At 46.0% G+C, this 24,632-nt stretch overlaps 1 protein-coding gene across 3 annotated transcripts in view; it reads right to left on the bottom strand.

Annotated features, from left to right (window-relative positions):
- Positions 1-24,632, bottom strand: part of l(2)37Cb (DEAH-box helicase 16 lethal (2) 37Cb) — a 551,956-nt gene that overhangs the window by 57,033 nt on the left and 470,291 nt on the right. For all 3 annotated transcript variants that reach the window (XM_077650750.1, XM_077650749.1, XM_077650751.1), the window contains 6 exons: positions 15,757-15,891; positions 15,384-15,461; positions 13,314-13,433; positions 11,746-11,814; positions 6,563-6,673; positions 2,854-2,969 (listed from right to left, as the gene is read on the bottom strand). In XM_077650750.1, the coding sequence (XP_077506876.1) occupies positions 2,854-2,969; positions 6,563-6,673; positions 11,746-11,814; positions 13,314-13,433; positions 15,384-15,461; positions 15,757-15,891 (629 nt within the window). The remainder of the gene's footprint in view (positions 1-2,853; positions 2,970-6,562; positions 6,674-11,745; positions 11,815-13,313; positions 13,434-15,383; positions 15,462-15,756; positions 15,892-24,632) is intronic.

Below are 24,632 nucleotides of genomic sequence, written 5' to 3'. Positions count from 1 at the left end.
CATGGAACATGCCCACACTACGGGTGAACTATTGCAAGCAATCTTTATCGTACACCCTCTCTGCTTTGCTAAATCGGTTGGAAGCAGCATCTTTGATGCGTTCGGTAAATCCAAATCTGCAATTAAATCGTTTCCTTCACATTTGCCTATGTAATGTGCGTAATATACTTTGATGTTCATGTGTTGTTTATTGCTTGGTGACCAATGCTGTTTTGTTCATTTTTTTTCCTGTATTTAATTTCAATAACTGCGGTATGCTCTATGATTGTCACATGTGGTTATAATATTTGCGCTCATCTCACCCGTAAAGCAATATTACGATAGCCGCACCTGTGCGAAACAAACTTGTAAGGAGCCTGGACCTATGTCAAGCCGTTGTCACAGCCTTTAGTCCAGTCTCCTCCTCTCAAAACGAACTGAATTGAATTTGAATGTTGGTTGTAATGTGCCTCAACAGACCTTGATCTTTTGCACATAATGCCGCCCAATTTGAAAACAGTGAGTTTGGAGCAGTTTGGTGCAATTTTCCCAATTTTTATCAGGCTAGCACAGCTTATCTGGTTTCATGCAGTATTGCACATTTGGCGGAACGGTGCCATCACTGCTTGTATCGGTATCGGAAATACAATTTTTTAGGGTATCAGGCGTCGGCATAGAAGATACTTTTTAGAGTGCAGCTCTGAAGCGCTCATTTGTGGGTTGAGCCACGTCGCCGCTGTCGGTATAATCGAGCTAAGCCATAAATGAATAAATAAATAAAAATAAAAAGTGCCGCGACTGAGATTCGAACCCACGGCACCACGAACAGGTCAGCTTCGCTGGCCACTGCACGAGAACACTATGCTATAATCACAGCCAACCATGGCTTGCGTTAAACTTCCAACACACTCTCCTGCTATGCTGTGCACATTGTCGTCTTCTTCAACTAATGCTGCTATAAGACAAATATACGCATTCTCGCGCACTGTGCACTGCACGTTGTCGTCTTCATCAACTAATACTACTATCGAACTAATATCATCGCCAGACGTGCCGACAACCCAGTAAAGCAAAACAATGAGCGTATACAGACTGAGAGCACTAGGCTAACACCTTATCCGATCACGCCTCATGTTAAACTGCAACACACTCTCGCGCTGTACACTGCACATCATCGAGTTCTTCTACTAATACTGCTATCGAACTAATATACACATTGTCACATACTGTGCATTGCACATCGTTGTCTTCAACTACTACTACTATCAAACTGTCGTTGCCAGACGTGCCGATGACCCAGCAAAGCAAAACAATGAGCCTACAGTGCCTGAGACTCTGAAAGAGCTGTGCTCAAATTCCGCATTACAGAGAATCATAATCGTCCTTAGAATTTTTGAAGTATCATACCCAGCCCTGGCCATCAGCCATGTATCAGCAAGCCAAGCTCATCTGCGCACTGTTTCGGTTTAGCGCGTCGCTGGTGTTTTTTGTGGCATGCGCCATTGTACGGAGCCCACCTCGTGCTGTCATGCAGATCAAGCCCGTCCAGAGTCACCGATCGAAGCAGCCAGGAGAGAAAGATCAGGTAACGAATGGAGGGGGACAAAGAAGGGAAGAAGCAGCAGGAGAACATGTCGACAGAGAGATTGAAAGGAGAGATTAAAAATGCTGGCCCGGACAGAAACAAGTGAGAAGCAAGGAGACAAGAAGGAGAGAAAATGAAAGGGCGCCACTGCAAAGAGACCTGATTTGAAAGTGCGTGCAGTAATGCTGCCTGCCACTCATTATCACAGCAGCGAAGGGCATCAGCCACATGAGCCAGTCTAATTGGTTCCGTGTTTCTCCTACCCCCAAGCAGCTGCAGCTCGGTGCTAGGTGAGAGAGAGCTAGCCAAGACTGCCTCTGGAGGTGACCACAGAAATGAAGTCCTCTTTAGAGAAAGATAAACGAAAGAGAGATGGGCTTGAAGACAATACAAAATAAATGAAAAGGACACTCGTCGCGCTCGCAAGGCTCACTGTTGACAAAACCCCGTGTTAACCACCGCCAAGCAAGAAACGGATCGGCGGTGTAGCAGACCAAGGAACGGCGAGCAATGAAGACTTCGCAGGAGCAAGAACAGAGGCGGCGACAGCACTTAAAGGGTGAGGCTTCAACTTCTGCAACTGCCGTTTTAGACGAGGTTTGTGCTAGGAGGGTTGTGCTGGAGCGACAGCGTAGGAAGCGTCAGCATGAAGGAGCCGCTGCTGTTGTTGCCGTGCTCACACAGATTGTTTAACGGGGCTGTTGCCTAGTTCAGCCGTTCTTTTTTTTTTCTTTTTAGAAGGCGTCTCGTCGTTCCGCTGCAAATATGCATTCCCCTCATTGTGCACTGAAACTGCATGCACTCATCATGAGCTGCTTGCTGTTAGTGTGGTGAAGCCTCCTAACCTGGATGCCACTGCTTGTGAGGAGGCTCAACTGCTGCTGCATTGCACTTGTGAAAGCCTGACTATTTTAGAGCAGTTTTGCTGTGATATTTCCACCCGTGGACATGCAGTTTTCATCAAGAAGCAAACGGCCAGTGCCTATTTTTAATCAATTAAATTTTGTGCGAGGTGAAACCAATTTTTCGAAGTTTTTTTGCAGGCATCCGATGATATGACCTTTGAATAATTAGGATGTTTGTTTCAGTCCCTTGCGGTCCACTTAACGTAGTTTTACTCTACTCGGAAACCAGTGCATTACTGATAGCTTTTTCAACCACACAACCAGTTGTAGGCTGCTGGTTGAGTAAACATAGCAGTGCCTTTCACCAAGATTTTGTGTTGTGCTAACGCTTTTCACTACGTCTGCACAGACAAATAATTCCAAAATACTAAGAAGCTGACCTACCTGTAGCTGGCCAAATCTGGCTCGGAGAGGAATTCCCTGAGCAGCATGCCATCTGTCATGTACTTGAGCACAGTCCGCTCTGAGGTGCAGTCCTCAAACCGAATGCTGTAGCCCACCTGCATGACACCAGTTTTCCACTGTACTAACTGCACACGGGCTGAATTTTTGCCGATAGCAGCTGTTGCGCAGTGGCACCATGTGGAAAAGTTATGTAGCCCACACCAAAGAGACAACAACGGGATTGGCTCTTACTGTAACAAAGTGGCAGTATTTTACAAGTCCGTAGCACACACCTGTAAAGGTCATAGAGGCCTTGCATCAATATTTCATGTCTGTTGTCTAGCAGCAACCTTATTCAACAATATACAGCAGACTCCTTTTAAGACTAACACTTCAGAGGCTTACAGTTCTGCTCAGCTTATCACAAGTGCCAAAAACATACGAATGTGTCTGAGTACATAGTACCTAGGTACTGTTAGCAAATGAGGAGAAAGTCACAGGCAAGCACCCCAAACAAAAAGAATAACCTTTTCGAGTGTTTTGCCAGGTTTGCTGGCACATCAGCACTTTTAAAAAAATATAGTAAACTGCACATCTCCAACCAAAAACCTTATTTTAACCCAACGTTTCGAAGCCGACTCGGCTCCTTCATCAGGGGTGACTGAGAGCAGTAGCTAGCGTTTTGAGTATGGAGGAGAGGAGGGGGTCAAAGGAGCGAAGGCTGTGATGCGAAAGGCGTGGGGAAGGGGGTTAAGGCTGTCAGTCACGTTGTAGCACTGCGGGGAGGCGGTCAATGGCGACTTTTTTTCGTTTTTAAAATTAAAAAAAATTAAACATTTTTGGTTGGAGATGTGCAGTTTATTATAAGTCTTGAAACCCAACCAGACAGGAAAATCTGTCAAAATGTTTAGTTTTCAAAAATACCACAGTGCCTTTAGGCAAACATTCAGGTCTTTTGAGTTTTAGTCTTTTCAAAAGCTCAGACTGTTTGGCTATTTGTTGAAGACAACTCACAACCCACACACTCTTCTTCATCATCATCATCATCATCAACAGCCCAACTATGCCCACTGCAGGTCAAAGGCCTCTGCCATATCTCTCCAATTAACTCTCTCCTGTGCCAGCTGCGGCCACCTTATCCCCACAATCTTCTTCCCCGCAAACTATGTTCAAAAGAGGAGTGTATGACTAATTACAGGTCACATCCAAGGCCAGCCCGATTGGAAGAATTTCCACACCTGCAAACCCCTTTGATTGTGCTGCTGTGGCATCATGCAGCATGAGTTCAACACGAAAACCACCTGCACTGCAGCTGGCAGAAGTCTGGTATGAATACACTTCAATGTATTAGGGTTGCCCCTCAAGGTGGAGCATCCACCTAAGCGCAGCCTTTGCAACTGTTTGGCTGCACTTAATGAGCTGTGGTTGTGGTGCCCCCGCCCACACAAATCTCCCCACTCAACTCATAGCAGTGCCATGCAAGCCACGGTGGAGGTGGTGGCCGCGTTAGCAGGGCAATCACAAAATGTTTTTCCGCATTAATGACTAGAAGTAATGAGGGATGTAATTTCACCTACGCTTATTTCTCATTTGGGTTTTCATTCAGAATTTGAGTCCTGATGCAAAAAACTGAATGAAAACCTGCATGATCCAGGTTTAAGAGGGACAGGGCTCTGAAGTCACGAAAATTTCTAAAAAATAAAATTGAATTTTAGAAAACACCAGATTTTGTATCTTTTTAATTATATCTCGAAAAACTTTCCCCGAAAAGAGCCTAGAAGTGACTTTAAAAAATGTTTTTAAGACCATAGGTAGCAGAAAACTGGCTGACATCTCCCTGAAAATGCCAGTTTTCTCAAAAGCGTTTTTTGACCCGACTGCCTGTTTGCAGAAACTACAGCATGACAACGGCTTCATGGATTTTCATGCGGTTTGTTCCACAGTGTTCTTTGATAGTGACATTCCTATATCCGTGGCCGGCACTGTGCGCATGCGTCACCTCTGCGATCAAGAGCACCATTGTTCACAGCCTGAGCTGATCGTGGAGGCCACGGTACGTGCATTTCGAAATCCATGCTCGAGTCGCGAAAAGTTTGGGTGTGGACCTTACATGAATATTATTTTTTTTAAATACTTCCTTCGGGAAAACAGGGTGTGGCCACACTGGCGCGGCCCTTACATGCGTTCATATGGTAAGCCCCCTTATACCAAACCAAACGGGTCCAGGTAAGCACGCACCGAAGGAGCTATAAAAAGCGGCATTCAAGCAACGCAAGTCGGCTTGTCCGATCTGCAGTTGGGTACAAAGTACACATTGCCCATAATCACGGCAAGTTGGCTTTTGGACCCGGCTGGGCTTCGTAGGTATGCCACAACAACAAACAACACATCACAGCCACCAGGTGCATAGCCCACGACGACTGCCCATGGGCTCGAAACACGCCACCACTGTAGCTTGCGCAACGATCACCGTGGGAGGCAGCAAACCGCAACACAAAAGCCTAGATTTAGCAGAACTTGTTCGTAAATGGCACCCACCACAACGTAGAAGCAGAGAACCTAATGTTCGCACACTGAGGTGCTCTCTGGCAGCACCAAACTCTGGGCACACCGCCTAGCCACGGCCACTGCTCCGCAAGAGTTTGGCCACTTCTCCACGGCGCATCCACGGCACTGCTGTCGACGCATGTACTAGTGCAAATCTGTGTGCGTTCTCCACCGCAGCGGGCGGTCAGTGTCAACACCTAAATATGTATATTGTGGGTAAAACCTAAGAGCGTCTGCAAATTCCATGTTTCGTTGTCACGCCAGCCTTTCTGCATGTTTGGTAGAGTAATAAAGCATATAAAAATGGATAATATCAGAACTTTTTCAGATACTTCAGTGAAATTTTTCATTTATGCATTGAGAGGTCTTCCCAATAAGCATGCAAAATTTCAATGCTCTGCACAAAAAATAAAAAATTTCACCTCTGATCACCGCATTCCCCTTAACATGACAAGCCCAGTTCTGTGCTATGGGTTTGTAATAAGGGGGATATAAACACATTCTCCCTGCTTAACCGCGGCTGACCGTTCAAACCACCAGACCCCACCCCGTGATCGCTCGTGCTACCGAGCGTACGCAGACCACGGTGGGCCTTGCTCTGAGGAAAACAAAGGAACGACACTGGCTGACATGAAAAGTCATTAATTGCTACAAAAACAATAATGCCAGCTAGGAAAATGATACGGTAGGGAATTGAAGTTGCCTGACTCACCAGCAAACAATAATGCCAGCTAGCAACAAAATACACTAAGGAATGGATCAACCCACCAGCAAGGTTACGAGCAAATGTTCACCCATGCTAGGACAGGGGAGAAACTCTGAGACCGAATCGAACAAGCTCGCAGGAAAATGTTCCCATGAGGCCTTGACCCGCTGGCTGAGAGCGGAGAATGGAGCGCTGAAATGTCTGCACACGATGAGTTCCCAAGCTGAAAAGAGCTGTCTACCTTGCATGCACAGCAATCACGCCATCCATGGTGCTGCGACGCAAGCGCCCTCCCTTGTTAGTGAAGTTAACTAGAAAGGAGGACAGCGCAGAGAAGCAAACCAAAGGGGACGGAGCAGGGCGAGTCCCCACAACACAGAGAAGTAATGCCTCTTGCAGTGGTGTTCTTCTTCTTTGTGGTTCATGAACACAAAAACAGCTAGCCAGCCCACTCACCTCATTTCCCAGCTTGACGCCCATCTCCTCCGAGACTCGAGAGGCCACACTCATGGCAGCGACTCGTCTTGGTTGGGTGCAGCCAATCTTCATCCCATTAGCTGAGTAGCCCTGCGAACACACAAGCAGCCGGGCTCACTTCTGCTGCTTAACGTGCTGGTCTGCGAGCTGACTCATCAAAGACCCAATATGCTCAGCTGCAAACTTTGTACCAGCAAAAAGATGCTTCTGCTACCAGGCACACAGCATGCAGCAAAAGCCGACTGTGACACGCCAATGCTTTCAGGCCTAAGCAGCACTGGGGGTCACATGATCAGGCAACTCTGGCAGTTTCACAGGTGTCAACGAAATTTGTACTGCCTAATGACATGGCTATCTTTAAAATTCTTGCAAGACAATTTTAAAGGTAGGATTAATACAACCATCGCAGCCCCCAGCCTTACTACGCCCATCGCAGGACAAAGGACATATCTCTCCAATTAACTATGTCCTGTATCAGCCACGGCCACCTTATCCCTACAAACAAACTTTTTAATTTCGTACGCCAACCTAACAATCCGTCGCCCCCTGATACGCTTGCCTTCTCTTGGAATCCAGTAAGTTACCCTTAACGACCAGTGGTTATCTTACCTTCGTATCACATGTCCTGCCCAAGCCCATTTCTTCTAAGATTTCGACCTAGATGCCATTAACCCAAGTTTGTTCCCTGACCCACTCTGCCCTCTTCTCATCCCTCAGTGTTATACCTATCATTTTCCTTCCCATAGCTTGCTGAACTGTCCTCAATTTAAGCTGAATACTTTCGCAAGCCTCCTCACAATAGGGACCGTGGAATCATTTTATGTTTCGAAGATGCAGAGGAGGCAAAAAAATCAAGAAAATGGTCAGGGTCAGATCACACATTTCCTCTCACAGACTAAAGGGCGCACATGTGCAAAGTGCACCCGCTCATTGATTTGGGGCTTAAAAACTCTGGGGCCACATTTTCAACTGATGCGATGCCGCAATGCATTATTGCAGCACAGCGATGGCCTGTGCATTGCATGCGGTGCAAGGAAAGGCCCGTGGTGTGCTTGTGCAGTTAATAACAGCCATGCTACAGAAGAAGCGAGATATGAGAGAGATACAAGGCTACTCTTCGAAGCTACTGTGGGATACAGCGAGAAAAAAGAGACGGTGTAAAAAGAGAAATAGAACAATGCCACTTTCCAGTAGAATAATGTGAGCTTGTTTCATGCTTTAAGTCTCCAGATCACTTCATGCATAGTGCAATAAATGCTCTATCTGCAATTATCCACTCTCTGAAAGGCTACTTTATTCACTGTTTTCATATAACATATATATAGGAGCACCTACCGTGCTCATTTTGGGGCACTTGTGTTAAGACAAACTTCTGATAAAACATGTGGTTCCTTCGAGTTGGTCTGCACAAACATTAGAACCATCCTACCAAAAACAGATCCTTACGACAACATTCAAAGTAAACTAGCGGTTTTAACTTGCTTAAATACTACCGTATTTACTCGCATAATTTGCGCACTTTTTAAATTAAAATTAAGGCCTCAAAAAGGAGGTGCGCAATTTACATGAAGATTTCGCGAATGTGTCCTAAAGAACTCTACAAAGATAATAACGCAAAATGTATATGGCACATTGCCGTGTATAAGTCGACCCCGCAACTTGCGCCCCTCGCTGGCAAAAAAAAGTAGACGAATATCCCCCCATCCCCTACACGCACCCGCCTGTGCCCGCCCGCGCCGTCATATAGTTCCCCGCGTGATGGCTTATGACGGTGCGGTGCGTGCACAGCTCAAAGCAATAAATGCAGAACGATACAACCACAAAGCCAGCAGTCAGAGGCAAATGGAAATAAAAGGCAATAAAATGGCGCCCTCGCATGCAGCCTGCTGAGGTAGCAGGAAACAGAACAGCCAACGGTTTGGTAGTTTCAGATTCTGACGCGATACACGCTTCGTAGGATACCAGAAGTTCGCTCTCGCAGCCGTTAATACAGGAAAGTGACCGCCGACATGAACAAGCCAGGTATACGTCGTGCAATTGACTTTTCTTTACCAGAACCAATTTGCAAACAAATTACTGGCTTGCCAACATTTACTCACCTTTCGGAGTCGCACGCGGCCACACCGATCTTCCCAAGCCTGCACTGCGCGCATTTGCATGCATGCTGGGGTGCTTGCGCAGCAGGGAGAGCCAAATACAAGAGTAAAAGTTTTTGTCTATAAATCCAGGCAATAAATTAAGGGGTGTGCAAATTACGCGAGTGAATATGGTAATTCCAAATTATCTGCTGCTATGATATCTTTTGTCACAATTCCAAGAATAGGTGAGGCGTCCTGATTGCCACTCATCAAAGCTTGCTCTCATACCCTGTAAATGTCCCCTCAAGTTTGGAAATCACATGCCTCACATTTGGCATATCTCAACTCGTCACTACAATGACAAGGCAAATATTTAACATTCTCGACCTCCTGCTTACGACTCATCCTGACAACATTTCACCGCTTACGCATCTATCAGGCCTCAGTGATCGCTCAGTAATCCAAGGTGCCTATCACAGTCACCTATCATGCCCTGAAAAATCAATGAAAACATTAATACTCCATGACCAAGGTGACTGTGATACCATGAATAACGACTTCACCAAATTTTGCAGCCCTTTCCTTTCAAACTTCTCACTTCGCTTTGTCGAAACAAGCTGGTCATTGTTCAATAATAAAATGTGTGAATGCGTCAGCACGTATATCCCCACTAAAACTGTCGCCATGCAGTCATCACCATGACCCAACTGGACTGCTTAACAATCCAGCTCATAGAAAAAGTACCAAGCTGCTGAAAAGAAATTTCTTTCCCACGCAACACAGGCCAAGAATACATTTTTTCCATCTGCATTACCCAGCTATGCTTCACAATAACCCCAGGCAATTTTGGAAGGTCATAAACCCTACACCAATACCGCCATTACCACTGTGCGACGAACATGGTTCCCCTGTTACACATACCGCTGTGGCCGATACATAGAATAACACGTTTTCTTCGAATTAACTAGCAAACCTGACAATCCCCATTGACTTATGCTGGCGATATGTTTTGACCGAATGAACTGATTCCCTAAAACTAACATGATCAGCTGGCACTGATAAAAAATTGATGTAAAAGTTCTCAGGAATACTACAAACGTAGCTATTCTTCTTTCCCACATATGTCAGTAATCACTTGAGAGTGGTATTGTACCTCACGACTGGAAAGTGGGGAAAATAATGCCAGTGCACAAAAAAGGCCCTCCATAGTCAAATAAAAATTACCGTCCCGTTTCTATCACCCTCTACATTAATGAAGCACGTAATTTACTCATACATCATGAAATTTTTGCAGTCTGCCAACTTTTTTCACCCTTATCAACACAGATTTCTGAAAACCTAGCCTGCTCTACTCAACTGGCTCTATTTACTAACAATATCCCTTTCAGGCACCAATTAAAACTGATGAGAGGAAAATTTTTTTTTGTATAAATCACGATCAGTGGATCAAGTGGAAGTCAATTGTAAAGAATTATGCAAGAATTTCCACATTTGAGAACATTTTATTCACGTGTGTAGACATAGCACCTCAATGCTGCTACCTGAATGTAAACCCTACGATATTTTCTTGCCTTTTCTAACTGATCGTTACGCATGAATAAATGTTTAGCTGTGAGAATATATGTTTCAGAAAATTATTCTTTAGTCCATGACTTACGAAACAGATAAAAACAATCATTCTGCGATGACAAGCAGAGGCAAATTCCACATTTCCGGCACTGAATGCGACATATGGATGTGCACCCTTCACATCTGCACCATTGTGCTTTTAACGTGTTCAGAAGTCAGGGCCAATGGTTGCTTCACCCGAGCCGTCACAGTGGCTCAGTGGTTGTATACGAAAATACGAGCATGCTTAGTTGCGTCCACAAATATGGACACCCCGCCTGAAGGGGACATCAGTTCTAATATGGATATTAACCCACCTGCTCAAAAAGCTTTCAATGAAGTTGTCCATCAGCACCCAAACTTTCATGCCTAAACCTAAACCCAACAGCATTTGACTGGTTGCGAAATGTTTTGACTAGTTTCCAACAGCTTGTGTTTTCCATGTCCCCTACCATCTCATGCGTGCTGCAAGGAACTGTTTTAGGGCCTCTTGATCTACATTAGCCATCTTTTACTGTTGGTTTGCTTGCTGACAACTGCGCCATCAACCGGAGTATTGCTATTGCTAACAGTGGGAACTCTTGCCACCTGCAGTTAACTGTCTAATGCTTAAACATCAATAAAAAAAACTCTAATCTCCTTTAATAGTCGTCAGTCATATCCTACAAGTGCTGACCACTCATGCTATAAACATAAGCTAACTGTGTTCTCTAAAATGTAACCTCCGACTGGTTCCCCCTTCTGCCCACCCTAGGCTGGAATATTGATGTGGGACCCTGCCCCCGCACTTGAGTCTGTCCAAAGCAGAACCTTTGAGATTACTCATATCATACAAGCATTACAGCATTGAAAACACAAGCTAACCTCCCCATTGTGAAACAGCACATAGAACAGGACGTTTCTGTTTCACGATGAATCATTGCCAACTGGCCCAACGTAGCTGAACCTCCCCAGCCTGGAAATATCCTTTTCACCTCGAGAGTCATCACAGAAGACTGTACATTTCCAGTGTGTGCAAATTTCTCACGACACTTCATGGCACTTCAAACACGAAAGCATGGTAGCTTGCATTTTGAGTGCACTTATATTAGCTAGGAAATGACACCGCAGGGTCATGGCGGAGCAACAAAGTGAAGAAATTGATGAAAGACAACCTTGAAGCTATTTCCCATGCTATAGAACAGAATGAGTAAAACAATGACGACAGTGCCACAAGTTGGTGTTGAGTGCAAGTGATAATACTTTGGAAAGCATGCTGCCAACATGCTGTAAGACACAGCCACAGGAAGGCTCCATGAAACAGCCACCATGAGATTCACTGCACTTCCCTGTCAACATGAGGCACTACAAAGGTTTTATAAATACACTGGTTCTTCCAAGAGGACAATTCATTTCAAGCTCTTTGCAACAATTCACAGCTCTTGAGTGGACTGCACTGCAGAGGTGGTGCAAAACAGCAAGAAGGGGGGCACTCACAGCTTCATAGAGGTACTGGGGAATCTGTGTTGTCTTCCCTGAGCCAGTCTCGCCTTCAATGATCAGCACCTGAGGGGAAAAAAATGCAGCTGGAGAAATTTGCAGATGAGACCAGCAAGTCCACCACGAAAGAGAGTCGAGAAAGCTTCCCATCTCAGAGTGACAAAATGCAGCAACTTGAGTAACAGAGACATACCGGCAACACGGCTCCAGCAAAAATCCACAAAGAACAGCTTTGTGACCAAAGGCTAGCAAAAAAGCAGTAGAGGCGTGTAAATACCAAATTTAAATTTTTGGTTGCGAAGCAAATATTTTCTAAAAGTTACGAATATTTTCAAATAACTTTGAATATCGGCACATGTAAGGCAAACTGAAGACAAATGCTTTTCTATGATACAGATACGCTGCTACTAAAGAAATAGAGATACATATTGCAAACAAACTTTGTTTTCACCGATCATCAGCACAATTTAATATACTCATAAGGCCTATACGAAGCATTAAATAAGGAAGGGGGGGGGGGGGGGGGAATTCACGTAGTAGTTGTAATACGTCCATTATAATACGGTCTTTGCAATTGCTTGGATAACAGCTGCATACAGTAAAAGAAGTTGAATACCACAGCTTGACTTAATGCGCACATAACAAAGGAGCTCACTGAATGCTGCTGTCATGAAGCACCGTAAGGTGGTCTCCCTACTGGAGGGGTGATGACTGTTGGAAGGGCTGGCAAAACAGGAAACAGATGCAAGAGCAACAAACTGAGAAACACAGCGCGACTGAAACCATCGGTTCCTTCTGTGGAACGCCACCCTAGCAGCATTCACGATGTCACATAGCCCCCACGTGATGGACCCAAACGCAGTTGCAAACTGAAGGCATGGAAACAACACCATGCCATCAGATGTGGTTGCGCAGGATGGCAGGAGCCCAATGTTGCTGTCATATGCTTTTTCTTGTGCTCTGCGGCCTAAGATACGCAGTTTCTAACTGATGAAAAGTGACAACAATCAGAGCGGTCCCCATTGTTATGCATATACAAATTAGCAGTGCCACTTCTCTTCTGGTCACACCCTCTCTCCATAGACTCCTCACCTAATGAGGCTCCGCAGCAAGCGCCACATACGCAACAGCAACCAAACCACAATCCTGAATAAACCTCAGTTCCTTTTCTGTTCAAAACTCGTCAGTCCCTCCCACAATGACCAAGCATAACAGCCACGAAGCAGCCTCTTATCATAGTGATCTAAAATGAGAGCATCACTGCCAATCAAGTTCACAGCTAGCTAATTGCATCATGGCACAATGCAATTATGGTCGTGCGCTGGCAATCAATTCTACGGAGGAACAACAAGCTAAATCGTGTGCCAAGATACTGCCATTACCCGTTTAGATGAAAAACAAATTGGTAATTTCTCAATGCTTACAGTGTTTGAATAGCTGGAATAGTGAAAGCACAGTGCAAACTGTTTTGAATATTCGCACACCCTGCCTAAAATGCTGCCCCATTAACAGCAGGTGGGTCCCATAAGCTGTAGCTGCATTAGAGTGATAACAGAGACACTTGCCTGGTGGTCAGCAATAGCTTCGAGTAGGTCCTCACGGAAGGGGTAAATGGGAAGGCTCTGACGCGTTTCCTGGATGGTCAGCTTCTTGCGTTCCTGCTCGCTCAGCTCAGGCCTGCTGTCCTGTGGAATGGGCACCCCTCATTTGACTCTCACCTGACAGAATCTTGACACAATCACGAGCAGTAAAAATTCTGGGGACACTTTGTTGACCTAAAATGTGGTGAGGTGAAAGCCTTTAGCGCAGTGTTGCTGCTTGTGTCGCTGATGTGTGGTGAAGATGTTGATTAAAGACTACACAATTGTTCACTTCACGACAATTTCGCTGACATTCATTAACACGCGCATGCTTGGTTGCTGGAGACACAGGAGAGCGTTTAGGTGGCATCCTTCCAGATTGGCATTTAGGAGGCATCCGGCAAGATTGCCTGGGGATGGGGAAGGGGGCACTATTTGGGATCTCAACAATCTTCCTGCCCACGAGACATTTTAACAGCAGGATTTGCCTTTGCATGAGCGTTCCCTTCCACGTTGGAGCTGCCTCCTGCACTTGCCCTTCCGCAGTCTTAAAGCCTTCTCTAGACGATGGTGTTGCCACTCCATGACGTCACATGCATGCGCAGTAGGCTGAAGCGTAGGTGCACTGTCTGCTGGTGCCTTGCGCATGCGCAGTGCATTATTTTATACTGAGTTCCCAGTTCCAACATACTACAGCAACAACTATTATTACTAATTAACTAATTTACAAATTACCAGTTAACTAATTACCAATAGGCTAATTACTATTTAACTGTGAGGAGACTTGTCTGCTGACATAGAGGAATGGGAAAGCATGTGTTTTGAGAAAAGGAAAGGATGCAGTAGCTCTCAGATCTCGAAATCTCGGTGAACACCTCAGCTATGGTTTATGGTTTGTGAGGGTTTAACGTCCCAAAGCAACTCAGGCTACGAGAGGTGCCGTAGTGAAGGGCTCCGGAAATTTCGACCACCTGGGGTTTAACGTGCACTGACATCGCACAGTACACGGGCCTCAAGAATTTCGCCTCCATCGAAATTCGACCACCGCGGCAGCGATCGAACCCGGGTCTTTCGGGCCAGCAGCCGAGCGCCGTAACCACTCAGCCACCGCGGCGGCTAAAACACCTCAGCTACATTTGATTGACAGCTACAGTGTGACACTTTTCTGCCAACATCCCCGCTAGCGAGTCATGAGCCTATAAAGGCTTTCGCCTTAAAAGTGTCGCAAGTATGCTCACAATTCAGTGGTGACCAACACAGGCGACATGAAAAGCACTCCAATGGCTTCTCCGCCGTGCTACCCTTGGGCACAGGTGCATACATAAATGACAATTAGGAGATGACCCAAATACTTTCGACCACCAGACTGGGTGCGCTGCAAAGTTTCTTCTAGACTGCAGACAAAAGCCTGCAAACACTACCACAGACCTTCATCAACAAATGCTAAGCAACATCTTTTTCAAGTGAAAGTGCCACTGACAGCTGCCATACTTAATCCTTGATACATATTTTCAAAAATTTTACTGGCTTTGGGTCATGTTATTGTGGACATCTCCCCATTTGAATGTAGCAACGCAGTTTTACCAAATAGTAACTTGGAGGAATAGCTGTACAAGCAAGACAGCCAATTCATTCATGCAGCGAGCCATCAATGTTGGTATGATACTACTTCACAGCGCATGATTCTACGTGCACAGGCCTCATGACTTACGCTCTGCTATGAGAAACTACTGAGATAGTTTGTCACTGACAGACATGCACAAGCAATGGAGCTATTTTTACTTTACCTGAATTATGCTGCGTCCACTTTACAAGTAGTCTTTCCGCGTTCAAGGCACAAACATTCCCAATCACCAATGAACAATGCAACTGTAATAAAGCTTGTTGTTGGTGCATACCTTTGAAAGCACAATACAAGCCCCATTCAAGAATGGAAGTAGCTCTTGGCAGCATCACTCCCTTTGCACACAGGGCGGATGACGCAGCCAGACAAACCTATCTACTTTCAAAAGTAGCTGCTGCACAGCATTTACATTTTTCCTGAAAGGAACTCACCTTACGCTTTGTTCCCGGTACACGAAGTGCTTCGACAAATTCAATAGCATCATCCAGAATGAGGTCGTACTTCTCTTCCTGCACAGGAGAAATGAAAACGCCCAAAGAAGGTGAGAAACTCCAGGCGGGGGGAGAAGACGCCTCCATCCTCGTTTATACACTGATAAAGGCACTATTTGGGATCTCAACAATCTTCCTGCCCACGAGACATTTTAACAGCAGGATTTGCCTTTGCATGAGCGTTCCCTTCCACGTTGGAGCTGCCTCCTGCACTTGCCCTTCCGCAGTCTTAAAGCCTTCTCTAGACACCTTCAGCTTTGTGTTGATTTATCTACTATACAACTGCATCACTCTGGCCAAAGGTGGCGCTCACCTTGCATTTCTCTTTGGCATCCTTGGCACCGAAGCGCATGCGGGCAATGCCCATGCGCTCTTCTTCCCACTTGCGCTGCTCTGCCTGTGGCACCTGCTCCCGTTCATCAACCTCGACATAGTCTTCAATGTCGTCCTGCAGCCACACAACACAAGATCAACTGGTGATGCACTTGCAAGCAAGTCAAGCTCTGTGCATAACAGACGGCAAGAATATTCAATTTAGACAATTCCCCAAAGTTAATCCTACACTCTTCGTAAATTGAGGGCAAAAGAACTGCTCAAAGTAAGCATCATCATCACCATCAGCCTGGCTATGCCCACTTCAGTGCAGAGGCCTCTCCCATGTCTCTCCAGTTAACCCTGTTTTTTGTCGGCTGCGGCAATCGTATGTTCGCAAACTTTTTAATCTCATCCACCCACCTAACTTTCTGCCGCCGCCTGCTACACTTGCCTTCTCTTGGAATCCACTCCGTTAGCTTTAAAGGTGCACTAAAGAGGAATCTGAACTCGTCTTTTTACTGCGGGAGCTCTATCTACACGTTCCGGGCATTCTTAGAAACTTCGAATTATTGCCCTGTGCGGCCGATTGCCCTAATTAAATCGGAATAAACGTCCCGGCTCCCACCTTTTTTTTGAACTGAAAGCGGTAAGTAGGAGGAGTCAACCAACGCGTCAGCCAGTCCCGTGGCGGCTTGCCGCTCTGCCAATGGCAGAGTGACACGTAAATCAGAGTCTACATGTATTTTTATTTTCGTGGGATTAATTTGCGGTTATATTGCCTGTGACTGAAACCGTCTATTCACTGAAACCTAAAAAACAAAATAAAAGTTACAGTGAAGCCGGCACTGGACTGGCTGAAAGGGACTCCACGCGTTGGTTGACTCCGCCTATCTACCGCATTGAGTTCAAAAAAAGGCAGGAGCTGGGATGTGTAATCCGATTTAATTAGGGAAATTGGCCACACAGGGCAATAATTCAAAGTTTCTAAGAATGCCCGGAACGTGTAGATAGAGTTCCCGCGGTAAAAAGACGAGTTCAGATTCCTCTTTAGTGCACCTTTAAGGACCAGCAGTTTTCTTGCCTTCGCATTACATGCCCTGCCCAAGCCCATTTCTTCCTTTTGATTTCGACTACGATGTCATAACCCATGTTTGTTCCCTTGCCTATTCTGCCTACTACCGGAGTTGAGTTTCCCCCTTGAGGTGGCGATGAGAGGGAACACATTGTTGATGATGAAATCGGGGTTTCTTGATGACCCGGTGGTTCTAACTCGCAAACATGCACGTTACTCGAGGAAAGGAGAAGGTTAACTATTTATTTACAACATAAATAAAACGAGAAGAAACAAAGCAAGGAGAAAACTATTTACATGACTAAACCGTTGACCAGACGAATTCAGCCCTCGTTCAACCCAGCTCGCTTGTTTTTAAACCCTCTGTCTCCGCCCTTAGCGGGGACAGCCACCAATAAGATTACAAGCGACACACCTCACAAATCAGTGGTCAGGGAAAGGAAAATAAGGTTTCCACCAACTAATCACAGATTGGGGAAAGAGTGCTGATTAAACATTTGAGAAAGGAGAGGTTGCAATCAAATACACAAACAGCACAAACGCGACCACCCTCTCCCACGGCACCCACGGCCCACCCGTTACCACTTTCCTATTTCTTTCGCACACGCGACAAACATATGCCGACGAGACGATCCCTAAAGTTGTTTACAGTGAGAGAAGACAGTCGTTACGGGAATAGTGGGCTTCCGGTCACTCGGCTAATACTCAGCCGTATCTCGTGCGCCCCCAAAACCTCGTCAACCCCTTGACAACGAACACATGTCGACAGCTGTACATAGTTAGGCTTCTTAAGGCGCGGAGTAAAGAAGGACGTCCGCCGCAAGCAGGGGAGGCCGAGACGGGGACGGGTCCCTTTGTTGGCGACTTCCGACCCCACTGGAGCGGCCTTCCTTGCGAACACAAGACCAACGAGTTCGCGGAAAGGTCAGTGAACTCCACAACCGGTCTCTTAACGGTACACCTATTATTTTTCTTTCCATAGCTAACTGCACTGTCCTTAACATAAGGAGAGACGCGGGTCTTCAAACGAAATTTTTTTTTATTAGAGATGTTTCAATGATATTAGGCATGTGTATGTATTCTTTCCTCTTCTTTTCAAAATATAATTAGTTATAATATATCTCAATGAGTTCTCATATTATGGAAAAATAACTGAAGCCTAATTACCTAATTTCTTACAGGTCCTTAAGATGCTTTCCATCCACCTTTTTTGGCTCCGATTGACATGCAGCTGTAACCAAAGACCTGCCATGCAGAGCTATACTATTTATATTCTTATTGAGATATATCATCATATAAAAATGTTCAATAATGTCGAAGTTCCCTAATTACCAAATATAATTCGGCTACATCATTAGTCAGAAAATTTGATATGTTCGGCTAAGCCATTCAAAAACAGCATAGCTCCATACTTCGGTTCTTTCCAAATTCAACGGCATAAGATTAATTGAAACTGTACTATAAAAACACAACAAAAACTTTCACAAGGGTAGTCATGTTGGCAAAAACGTGCAGCTGAGAAAATGGCATTTGAAATGCGTGCACCAGCCATTCAGAGGTTGTTGTAGAGGCCTCAGAAAATAGTTAAATGCAGCCGTTACAAGAGGATTTCTTAATAGTTAGTAATACAAGCATGTAGAGAAGGGATCCAGCTATTGGATAAGTCAAAGACAAGTAAGAATAAGACAAAGATGGCAGCCATCGGGGACGCAATTGTGGGAAGCGAAGGGCGTGATGCGCTGCCACATTTTACTCTGAACTCACCATTTCAGTGCTTTGGAGGCGTCAAATATATCGATTTTAAAGTAGTTAGAAGTTCAATGAGAACTTGAAACTTTGCAGGTAGGTGCTCTAGAGTCTACTGAATCCGAATATGCCATTATTGAAAAATCAAAATTGTTGCATTTTTTTACCATGCCAACACCCGCGTCTCCCCTTAAGCGGCGCAGCCGTGTGCATTCTCCTCTAGCACGGTTGCGGAGCCCCGCCTCCCCCTCCCTCCCAACGCCATTCGCAGCGGCGTTGCGCGAGCCGCAGCAAAGGTGGCGGCCGGCTGCTACCGCAGTCGCGCTATCAGTGTGATCGCGAAACTCTTCTCCATGTTTCTGACTTCAAGTAACTCTGTTTTCTGCAAACATTTTCGAGGTGATTGCACCTACATGTATTTTTTATTTTGGTCTGCAGAGTCCTTTAAAATTTTCGCGCGAAAACTGCATATAACGAAAACCTGGATGTGACGAAAAACCTCGGACTTTTTCCAATTTTGTTATAACCAGGTTTAACTGTATCAAGGTTTAACTGTAAATTATCAGGTCCATGCAGAGCATTTAAATATGACACGAATACTCAAAAAGACCCACTCTATAGATCTGTTGCACTAAAATAAGAACATTAAAATCATTTCCGGGTATTTTTAACAAAATATTCTAGTTTTGCCATCATTGCTGGGGCAAAGAATGGCCAACCAAGGAAATAGCACCAGCTCAGCCGTATCCGCTACTGCGTTTACCTCTCGCCTTGGTTAAGCGATGCCGCATTCCAGTTTTCCCAATGCCTGAGGAGTTTTCTACATAGATGGCATTTTTCCGTTAAAATATATACAGTCAAAGCTGTGTGACTATCAAGACACTTCCAAAGAGGATGCCAAACGAACCTGGTGGCAGGGAAAAATGCTCAATAAGTTGTATGTTGAAATTTACGCTAACCCCCTCCTGGATTTAATTTTAACGCAATTGCACTATGAGCTCGTGTCGCAGAAAAACCATGAGCGAAAAATCTATCAAAAATCCCCAGAGAAGCAACCTAGGAGGCAGGTGGGCCACCTAGGTCACGTAACCTTGTGACGTCATCACAACCTGCCCATCGGGTTGTGAGCAAACTGTGCAGTTAAAAAGGCAGCACCTGCCATCACAGGGCAGTGGAGCACTGCTTAACCTGCTGCACCACTGCACCAGGAGTGGTATGGCAACTTCCAGAAACCTAAGAATTTTAAGTAGAAAATGGCCTATTCTGCATATATGGGCATTAACCCATCCAGCTATCGCGTTATACCCTGAAAGCAGATCTTAAAGGGGCTCTGAAACACCTTCCGAAGGGAGCACATCAACTCACTCAATCACTGCATTGTGTTGTCATGAACGCCTGAGCCAAATACAGTAATCCCTTGTTATAACGAAATCGCTTTACTCGAAATATCGCTTCATTTGAAATTTCTTCCAGTCCCGACCCAAATGCATGCATTTTAAGCCGCATTACTTGAAGCGCACGAAGAGCTTGACCCGCTTAGAGCAAAGTGGCGAGTGCAGGCATCACCGCCACAGCAGCGACCCTTTTGCGCATGCAGTGACAAATTAATACCGCCGACGAATTAGTCTCAGGCAGGCACAGAACAAGCCACAAAAGTACCAAACCTACGACTGACCTGCCTAGTAACGAGTATCAAGCGAGTGATGAGTGCCCCCAGCTGTTCACAGCGGATGCAAATGGAAGCACGCCCGAACCGGTCGCAATTGCTTCACTGGTGTCCCGCGTGATAGAATCCAAATGAAAATAAAATTTTCGTGACGCTTTGCAAAGCCAGAAAACCACGGTTTCTTGGATGCCGAAAAGTGGCCAAAAGACTGCAGGCAGATTTGCGCTGTAGCATTCCAAGGGGTGCTCCCAGTGAGCAAAATTTTACCGCTCTAAAGGACATTTCTAGCGCTGAAATGTGCCAAAAAGCAGAAAAGAAGTGTCCCTCCGATTATGACCCGTTCACGCTTGCGAGTCACGAGCGAGTTGAGCTTTCGGCAACGAACTGAGCTGCTCCTTGGCTGCCGTAGTTGTCGCTAAGCCTAACCGTTTCACATCGGCCAAAGCAGACAAAACTCTCGAAAGCGCACGAACAACGTCATTCCCGAGAGTTTTTGCTTCAAACGAGAAGGCGACCCGCAGGTTGCGCTTGCAAGCGTGAACAACAGTGTTGTTGAGCTGCTGCCTGGACGCAAGTGACTGCTGGTCGCACGCCCTTTGCCGTGTTCAACGCGAGGAGCTACATTAACAAATCGGGAAGACAACCTTGGGGAAGCCGGTGTAGAAATTTGCTTGCCACTCGCCATAGTCAGCCTGCATTGCAATAAAACACCGCCCCTAGCTTCGTTCCACTTTTGACGGTGCAAATCGACCTATAATTTTCCGAAAACATAAAAAATCCGAGTGTCGCCAGCAGCGAGTCAAGCTGTCAACAAGGCAAGTCAATGCAACCATGGTGTTTTTGTGATTTTCTCGAGCCAGTCATGCTTGCTTCGCGCCATCCAACTAGACAAACGGTCTAAATGCATGGTAGGGTCATTGAATTTTGTTCCTAGACATCTGTCAACAGCGCGGACGCGTCGCTGTGCGAGCATTGACACTCGAACCATAGAATTAGCACAGTGTCGTCGACAACGGTGCACCGAAAAACTCAGCTGCAAACTTCACAGCCGCACACCTCGGGAAAAAAAACTGCCCAGTAATCATGCGAAGCCCCTACTGCAAGACCGTTCAGTTTTCACGATCGCGCTGAGTACCTACAATGAGCGGCTAATAGTTTTTTGAGCAGAGCAAACACAACCTCAGACTCAGCCTACGTGACCCCCCTCCCACCTCCCGCATGAAAGCGGCCACTGCCTTCACAATTCGAAATACCCTGAAGGTTGAATGCATGAGTGGCGACCGCGGCCTCGTGCACTGCTTGGTCAGATTAGAGCAGGGGTTGCGTGCACCTCTTAAGAACTTGAAAGAGCCAAAACTCACTGCCCTTTTTGCACCTGAATAATGTTTTGCTTCACTGAGTACATTGTATTCTGACTTCCTCGCCGTTGCGGCGCAATTAAAGCTCGACTGCTTTAGATTTTCTCGAATGGTCGCCTATATCGAATTACCGCTTATAACGAACTTTTTTCGCCGTCCCACTGACTTTGTTATAACGAGGGATTACTGTAATACACTTCAATACGCAGCAGCGGACAGACAATCATGCGCGAAAGTTGGCAAGCCCTTTCCAGTGACTTTTTCATGCTTGCACCCTCCTCCGTCGCACTGCTCTTGCATATACCAGTTCAGAGATGGCTATTGGTTTGATTCTTTCAGAGGTCAGGCAGCTACCATGGCCGCAGCCAATAAGGGGCGTAGCTCCAGTGGGTCAGGAAGCTCCACCCCCGGATGTGGGGCCAGTGGAAGAGCGCCGACCTTCCAGAGTTCAAAATGTGATGAGAGCTGAGGGAAAGGCATAATGAAGATGCTGAAATTCAAGTTCTGACTACAAGCAATCCAGCCTCTACAAAGTGCATCAAAAACGTTCTTGCTGAAGGATATTCGTGAAGCGGTGTGCTTTAATTTCACAGGCATACCGCAACTTTATATTGCAGTCCCTTTCAAAGCCCCTTTAAGTGTCCCCTCCAATTTTTCTCGCCGGTGACTCCTCGCTGTTTCTAAAATTTCATGTTAGAATTTTTTGATGCTGCAAATGCCTTGCAGTGCTCTTGACAAAGGAGAGCACGTGCATTATAAAACGTGAAAAATGACCTTTCAAACGAAGGCCCAAATGCCACACTAGCTGTATTCCGCGCCCCACATGCGCACTTTGAAAACTGTGTTCACGGCTTGTTTTCCAGGATTTGAAGCAGCACCCCCACTGGCCACAGACTGTTGATTAAACAATATTTCTGGAGCACACATAAAAACAAGTGTTCAATTAGATTCTATGTAAGCTCAGGAATCGAAAAATACAGAAAGGAGAAACCCCGCTTGTCTGGCGAACAAGGCCAGTTTGCTCTTGCTCAACAGTGAAGTCATACGCATCAGGATTTGCAGCATGTTTTTGGAAAACTATGTACGCTGACGTAACCACTGTCGAAATGCATTTCGCACACACAGTCAGTGGACTACAGTACACGGTAGCAAATTGAACTGCCAATGGTTTTCAGATTCTGAAGCAACACACAATGATGCGGGTAAATAAAGCACAGTTGGGATTTCATCTTCCTTTTCAGGGAAACGGTGTGGGGAGCCGCGGTTGGTCTGCCAAAGACAAGCTTATACACTGCAATACAGTCGAGCCCACATATAACGGCCCCACTTAAGACGAACTTTTGCTTACAACAAACGAGACCAGCGCAAACGTCAAAATATACATTATTTCAACGGCACAAAATCACACGTATAGCGAACGTCACTAAGCCCTACTGATCGGTTACAGCGAACGGACAGCGTAAACCCGGCGCTGCAATGCGAGATAACCTGCCTCCAACCTCTTTATGCACCCGGCGCGCAGTATGTTTTCCCGAGACTCATCACAGGCGAACTGCCCAGACCCTTTCGTGCCCCTCTCAAGCGAGCTACCCTTTCTCCGCCGACACACTGCACGCAGTGTGTGTGCATATCCTTCCAAGATCGCCCTCCCGCCCTTCCTCGCAACTCCGCTCCCCTCTCCTCACTCTCTTGCAAAACTGTGAGTGGCCTCCGTGATTAACCGCATTGCTGCCGGTGCTGATCGCGGAGACCACACTCAGTGAAGCAAGCCTTCCGTGGGAGCCAAGAGGCGGCTGTACTGACCATAGCCTCCTCTATTTTTTTCATGCCCGCTCAACCAAGGGGAAAGCCGTTGTTAGGCGCCGTTCGCGCTCATACGCGAAGCTGCCAACGAGTGGCGCGCGCAGCCCTGGGTGGAGCAGACGACGCGGTAGGAGCAGTTGCATGCAGCGTAAAACGCGGCGTGCAATTCTGCTACTGTGTATACTCCTCTTCTCTTAGTAAAGCACGCGTGATATGCGGGCAAGATTGTGAAAGTGCCAAGTTGTTTTTGTTAAGCCAGGTGCACATGTACTTTAATTAACTGCTCATCGAGCAAATTCTGAAAGCGGTGGCCAGGCATACAGATCGAATGTTGCTGCAGCACCGAGATGAATTCCTCAGTTTTCAGCTTTATTGACGATACTTATTAGTGTGTTTCTTTGTACAAAACACGCATTCTCAGCACAAGTCATATCTGATCCAATATATTAGTAGGAACATTAAGGAAGCATTTTTGTGAAGGATGAGTGAATGAAAAAATTTTTACTGCCGTAGTTAGAATAAAACATATATGCACAAAAAAGTTTTCACAACTTTAACAGCTTTCTAGATGGAGACTGATGTGAACGGCTTCACTACGTAGTTCCTGTCAGTCACTGATAAAGCATTGTTTGCAAAAACTTTCTGCAGATGAGTTTCAGAAGCTGGCTGTGGTGATTGCAAGCACGCTCACATTTCAGTTCTGCAAGAGCATCAACTGCATTGTTGACTGCAGCTTGCAGGGGTTTTGCTAAAAGTCTTCTTTTGTTGAGCAACCCCTCGACGTAGTTCTTCAGGGCGTACAGAACGTACACAAACTGCACTGAAGGATAGAGGAGGCCTCCTCTGTCCTGATGGCAGATCAAACTGTCACTGGGTGCAGATGAGTGCAGCTGCTGCAATCAATTTTTTTCTTGAAAAACACGAGCCAAATATCCTCCTAACATCGCAAGTGCTGCAGTGTCCAGCGCTGGCAGCAACGTCTTCTGTCTCCCCAGAAAGTCTTCGAGGAGATTTTTCGCCTCCGGTGGAAAGTCGTCCGCGCGCTGGGTGACTGCAGGTTTGTGTGTACTGCTCAGGGTTCCAAGTGCTTGCCTTTCCATTCCTATAATGTTGCTGTCCTGGGAAGCAGACACTAAGCCAGTGTTCAAGGCCTTCTCTACACCAGTGAGTACCGCTCTAGCGTCTGTCTGATCACTGCTTCCAGCAGACCACCTCAACCACCCAAGAAA

The sequence above is a fragment of the Amblyomma americanum genome, chromosome 1 (genome assembly GCF_052857255.1).
Source record: "Amblyomma americanum isolate KBUSLIRL-KWMA chromosome 1, ASM5285725v1, whole genome shotgun sequence".
NCBI classification, from domain to species: Eukaryota; Metazoa; Arthropoda; class Arachnida; order Ixodida; family Ixodidae; genus Amblyomma; species Amblyomma americanum.
Note: the sequence above shows the minus strand (reverse complement) of the source record. Positions and strands in the feature narration are given on the sequence as shown.